We start from the raw sequence: 6000 nt of genomic DNA, 5'->3' as shown, positions 1-6000 counted from the left end.
TCATATTACAGATTTAGCCTAATGAATTTATTAAACTAGATAATGCATAATAATATGTCTACATTTAATATGCATTTTAACGTGACTAAGGTTGTCTGGAGAACACAGGTGTTATAAATGAAGTGTTGTGTGAATGTTTTATGTTGTGTTTTTGCAGCCTCTGGTGGTTCGAAGGACATGCTTCCCGGCCCGTACCCAAAAACCCCAGAAGAGAGAGCGGCAGCGGCCAAGAAATACAACATGACGCTGGAAGATTACCAGCCCTTTCCCGATGACGGCCAGGGGTGAGTATCTGTCTAACGTTCACACACTTTGAATAGATAATGTGTTTTCCTACCTAAATGTTGAATGACTGGTGATGTGTTTAAATATGTTTGCACTGTCGTTGCGCAGGCATGGTGATTACCCGATGCTGCCGGACCGATCGCAGCATGAGAGAGACCCCTGGTATCAGTGGGACCATCCTGATCTGAGGAGGAACTGGGGAGAGCCGGTAAGAATCCCTTATAAACCCTGGTTCATGCAAGTGACATCATTGCACACATGCATTGGGTATTACCTTCACAAAAACACTTTGCACCATTCCAGCATGCACACTTTTTCATTGCATTGCATGCTTTTTGAAGCAGAGAAGAACGACAGCATATAATGTTTAAAGCACCGTGCAGTTTTGCCAACATGCTGACTATTTGTATAAATATGTGGTATATCTGAGCCTTTAATATGTAAGATGTAGTAACTGAAGAGCTCAAACTAATTTAGATCTAGAACCATTTTTGTACGGTAGGAGAACACATTAAAATTTGAAAACACTCAAATTTGATATTAAAGGGTTTTAGTTCACCCAAAAATGAAATTTCTCTCTTTAATTACTCACGCTCAAGTCGTTTCAAGCCCATAAGCCCCATAAATCATCTTCGTAACACAAATTAAGATATTTTTGACCCCACATAGGAACATAGGATAGGATCATTGCAACTTTCAAGGCCCAGAAAGGTAGTAAAGACATCGTTAAAATAGTCCATGTGACTACAGTGGTTCAACCTTTGATTGTTGAATAAAGGTTGAGTAATTAATGACAGAAATGTAATTTTTGGGTGAACTATCCCTGTAAGGTGTGTTTGAATGCATAGATATCAAGTGTCCGATTGAATGCATCAAGTATAATCAAGATGTTAATGCGCTGTCTTTGAAATTGTCCACGTCTCATGGGGTTCTCAGATTAGTGGCTGTTTTGTGACGGTTTCTGTGTGTGTTGCAGATGCACTATGACTTTGACATGTACATCAGGAACAGGGTTGACACGTCTCCGAGCCCTGTGGACTGGAGAACCATGCGTAACACCCTGCTGGGCTTCGTGGGCTTCATGGTGCTGATGTTCGGCTTGGGCGAGATGTTCCCCAGTTACCAGCCTGTGGTGAGTAGAGGGACAGCGATGAGCAGTTTACGTGAACTAGCGCTGGGCAACGATTAATCGCATCCAAAATAAAAGTTTGTGTTTACATAATATATGTGTGTGTACTGTGTATACTTATTTTGTATATATAAATACACACACATGCATGTCTATTGTCTGTCATTACTTTTTCTTTTATCACTTTGTGTAAAGGTAAATTGTGTTATTGACTTGCCAAATAGTCTTAACCCCTGAACTGTCAACCCCTTTTTTTCGCATAGACATGAAAATCACTATCCAAACTTAAATGGTTGTAATTCAGGAATGCTTTGGAATATAGACATATTGTTGGTCTTGTTTTAAAGAAGACATTTGTCAGATTATTGTAGAAGTGAAATAAATTATGAAAGAAAAAAAAAGTTATACAAGTTTGAGTTTATGAAAATATACAGTGTAAAAAATATTATTATTTATATTTTATATAAAATATATATATTACAAAATATATTTTACTCTAAAACTGCAAGAACATTAAAGCCTTAAAAGCCTAAAAAAAAAAGAGCTTTCAGTAAGATTTTATTTGGGCGCAGTACCAGACTTTTTCACTAGACGGCCAAGCTTCCTACTGACCATATAAGGGTGCCTCCATTTTCATATATGTTTTGAGTGATCTGAACCATGTATTTCAATCATTTTCATACAATTTATGAAGTATACATCCTATTCAGAAATAGTATGGGTGGTTTGGCAGTATTTGATTTGATTTCAACCTCGAAAAAACACACAAAAAGAGCACATGTGCGTTATAGCCCGCTGCCGCATTACAAATCGACCTTTTTTTTTTCTCATAAAATTGAATTGGTGTTGTCTTTTGAGCTCTTGGCATGAAAACAAACTGAGGTTTCTACCAGTCTTTCATGATTTTTCATGTTTATTTCTATTTCAAAATAAAGGCCTAAACACGCCTAATGAATATGAAATATTCTCGTTGCAAATTGAATTAAATTATTTTTAAAAACAGCCACCAAATATGAAAACTAGAGATTGTAAGCTTTCAAATGATATATAGTTTGTCGATATTACTTTAGGTTTTTACTAAGATATTATTGTTGTAAAAATATATGGGCAGGTGGGACGGTGGCACTTAAGAGGTTAAAAAACAACATGAAAATTAATTGTGGATCATCATTCTGCCTGAAAATAATGTTCACAAGCTTTCCATAAATCTTATGAATATCGTCTTTCTCTTTCCAGGCACCAAAACAGTATCCTTACAACAACCTGTATCTGGAGAGAGGTGGAGACCCGGAGAAACAACCAGAACCTGTCACTCATTATGAAATCTAATGCTAGAAGCCTGTCTGTTCCATAACTTGTGTATATTTCTGTCTCTAATAAAGTTAACTTAAACTGAAAACTTGTTATTTCTTCCATGCTTCTACTTTTCATTCAAATGAGACTTAAACTGTCATCAGGGTTTCTTTTTTTATGATGTGTGCCAGATCATTTCATATTTAAAATTGTACTTTTATTCATTTTATTTTCAATAGTTTTTATTCACTTTATGGCAGTAAAGTATTTCTAAATAACATAGTGTTAAACACCATAATACTTCAAATCAATATAGTTGTGTATAATTCAAGTTTAGCTGGCTTTTTTTTACTTTTGGCTCTAGATTTGGGGATAAAATCTCTCAATATAAAATATTAAATATATAGTAAACATTTTGGATGGGCACTATTGGCCTTATTTATCTATTTAAATTGTATTTATTAATTTTGAAATGTTGGCATTAGTAGAAAGATAAACCGAGTCGAGCAGAAGAGGTTTGAGTTTTAATCGTTTCGTACGTAATGTCCCTCGCCGGCTGCCGTACTGGACTACAACTCCGCACAGGACTACATTCTCCATGAGTGTCGCGAGGAGCGCCGCTGACTGAACTCTCATCAACACACAAACGAGACTAATAATCACCAACAACCGTAAGTACACTGACAGCACTTAGCATAATTTGGCCTATTTAGGACAAACTCGAGATTCTGATGTTTTATTGTGTGCTATTGTGGTCTGATCGGTGTGTTGGTGTGTTTTGAAGCGCAGATAGTCAACAGCAGGTTGATGCTAATGCTAACGCTAGGAGCAGCTGATCAGGAATAAAACGTGATTATACATATACTTCTGCTCTGAATGACCTCCACACGACATTTATTACACATATACTTTAAAAGGATGACAAAATAATCAGATCATTTGAGTCTGAGAAATAATATATGCTGTATTTCACACACTCATACCCGAGTCTGTTTGTGATTTCTTTGAGGATTATTGCGGAAATGTGCTAGCACTTTCTGTTAGTACTGTTATCTGACATAATATTAAGGTTCTTTAGGCTGATATGGCCTTGTTAGTGCAGAGGAATGTCATTTTAAGTGCTGACAGGTAAATCACATCATGTCCTTCTTGTTCTTTCAGGAGTTTGGAGGAAGATGAGGGTGAAGGAGATCCTCAGGACGGCCTCTCAGGCATGGAGTCCTGCGAGACAGCATCCCACATACCTGGCCTTAGGTATACAGGTGTATGTGTGTGTGTGTTCACCTGTCAGCCAGTGTGCAGCAGTGGATGACAGCGAGTTTCATTTAAAATGCTTGAATAATAATCTCAGTTTCTTCACTTTGTCATGTCCCCAGGCACTGCAGCGCAGCAGCTCGACGCGTCCTTCAACACCAGCTCCGTTCTGGAGATCTTCGAGATGGATTTTGCCGATACATCCATGGACATGAAGCTCAGAGGAACTCTGCCCACCTCCAACAGGTGCGTTTCTGTACACCAGCGCTCAGACGTTTGGGGTCGGTAACATGTTTTAATGTGTTCTTCTGCTGCGCCAAGATCAAAAATACTGTACAAATTGTGAAATATTTTTAGATTTGAACACAGCGGTTAATATATAGTAAAATATCATTCATTCCTGTGATCAAAGCTGAATGTCCAGCATCATTACTCCAGTCTTCAGTGTCACATGATCCTTCACAAATCACTCTAATATGATGATTTGATGATCAAGAAACATTTATGATTATTATCAGTGTTGAAAACAGTTTTGCTGCTTCAGATTTCCTCAAGTTTATTTTTATTCATAAAAGAACAGCATATTTTGTAACATTATAAATGTCTTTACTGTCACTTTTGATCAATGTAATGCGTCCTTTGCTGAATAAAATATTGAACTAAAACGTATTGACCCCAAACTTTTGAGTGTTAGTATATATGTATATATATATATATATATATATATATATATATATATATATATATATATAATATATGGAAGTTTCAACATCTTTTCTTTTTAAACGGCAAAACTTTGAGTTGTTTTTTGTATTGTTACATAAAATTAAATTGAAAACGCACAATAACCTCACACACTAGTATTGTTGCGTTGACTTTTGCACAGCCAAACACGTCTCACATCTTCTTTTAAACAGAGTAATTTATCTAGTTTAGTTTTAATGACTGGGTGTGTTTAGAAGCTTTACGATCACAGTCGCTCTCCACACTGAACCGAACACATTCATGAGCCACTACTTGAAAGTGATGATTTTACATCAGTTTGCAGACGTTCTCCAGCTTCTCTTGTTGATGTGCATTACTTTGAAACATATTTATGTTTATGTTAATAACTTTCTTCCCCAGCAACGATTCAATAGCAGAAATACAGGTTTAACCGCAGGATTATTTTAGTGTCGTCATTCTGCGTTCTCCGCATGATCTAACACACACAAACGCGCTTGTGTGAACACGTTTCTGACACGCCTGTGGTGTGTGTCACTCTCACTGATCCGTCCATTTACTGCGACTGGGACCTTTTCAGATTGTCACATTTTCTCACACTGGCATGTTGTTATAATGGCATTTCCAGTTCTTCTCTCGGGTGTGTGTGTTGTTCACGCAGTTGTCAGGTTCACTGCAGCTGCTTTAAAGAGTTAAATGTCACTATATATTCATATTTCGCTTTGCACAAAAAGGAGCTCATTGAATTGTCAGGGTCGCAACCTTTGACTAAATGAAGTTAGTTATCACTCATTGTGCACAAAATGCTAAAGTCACAATTTTGAGAGATTTGCTGCATTTGAGCATAAATGCAAATGCTGTGTAAATATTATGCTAGATAATACTTTATTTAGGTTATTGAAAGAACTTGGGATTTGTGTATTTATTCCTCAATGCCGACACTATTGTCTTCTGTAGAGTTGCATGAATTGAACTCATTTCAGCTCAACTTTACACAGTTATTGGACTGAACTGAATCAACACTGATCTGAATAATGACCCTTTTTACAGCAGAAGTTTGACTGTATAAGTTATGCATTTCAGAAATGTACATATACAAAATCACAGTTAGCTAAAAATGTATTAATTTAAACAATGTAATAATTTCAGGCAGAAACAATGAGCTCATCGAAGTAATGAATACTTGCTTGTTAACAAATGATTATGACATTTAGAAACAGCTATAAATGATCAGACATTAATTTGAATGCTATATGTGTGTAAAGTGTCCTGGTGTGTGTGTATTTGTGATGATCTCGGTGTGTGTGTGTGTGTGT

The 6000-nt window shown here is 36.5% G+C and overlaps 2 protein-coding genes across 3 annotated transcripts in view; both read left to right on the top strand.

Moving 5' to 3' along the window:
• Window positions 1–2813, top strand: part of ndufb8 (NADH:ubiquinone oxidoreductase subunit B8) — a 3279-nt gene extending 466 nt beyond the window's left edge. The window contains exons 2-5 of the mRNA XM_084434154.1: window positions 158–284; window positions 394–493; window positions 1262–1417; window positions 2651–2813. Of these exons, the coding sequence (XP_084290280.1) occupies window positions 158–284; window positions 394–493; window positions 1262–1417; window positions 2651–2743 (476 nt within the window). The 3' untranslated portion in view covers window positions 2744–2813. The remainder of the gene's footprint in view (window positions 1–157; window positions 285–393; window positions 494–1261; window positions 1418–2650) is intronic.
• A 435-nt stretch (window positions 2814–3248) lies between these two features.
• The window catches only part of sec31b (SEC31 homolog B, COPII coat complex component), a 40784-nt gene continuing 38032 nt past the window's right edge, over window positions 3249–6000 (top strand). Inside the window, exons 1-3 of one of the 2 annotated variants that reach the window (XM_084434049.1) lie at window positions 3249–3378; window positions 3869–3961; window positions 4084–4207. In XM_084434049.1, coding sequence (XP_084290175.1) covers window positions 3883–3961; window positions 4084–4207 — 203 coding nt within the window. In that variant the 5' untranslated portion in view covers window positions 3249–3378; window positions 3869–3882. Of the gene's footprint in view, window positions 3557–3868; window positions 3962–4083; window positions 4208–6000 lie in introns of both variants that reach the window. The other variant, XM_084434050.1, reaches the window with a different exon arrangement.

This window comes from Rutilus rutilus, assembly GCF_951802725.1.
Source record: "Rutilus rutilus genome assembly, chromosome: 16".
NCBI classification, from domain to species: Eukaryota; Metazoa; Chordata; class Actinopteri; order Cypriniformes; family Leuciscidae; genus Rutilus; species Rutilus rutilus.
The sequence above is the reverse complement of the archived record's forward strand: the minus strand, read 5'-3'. Positions and strand labels throughout refer to the sequence as shown.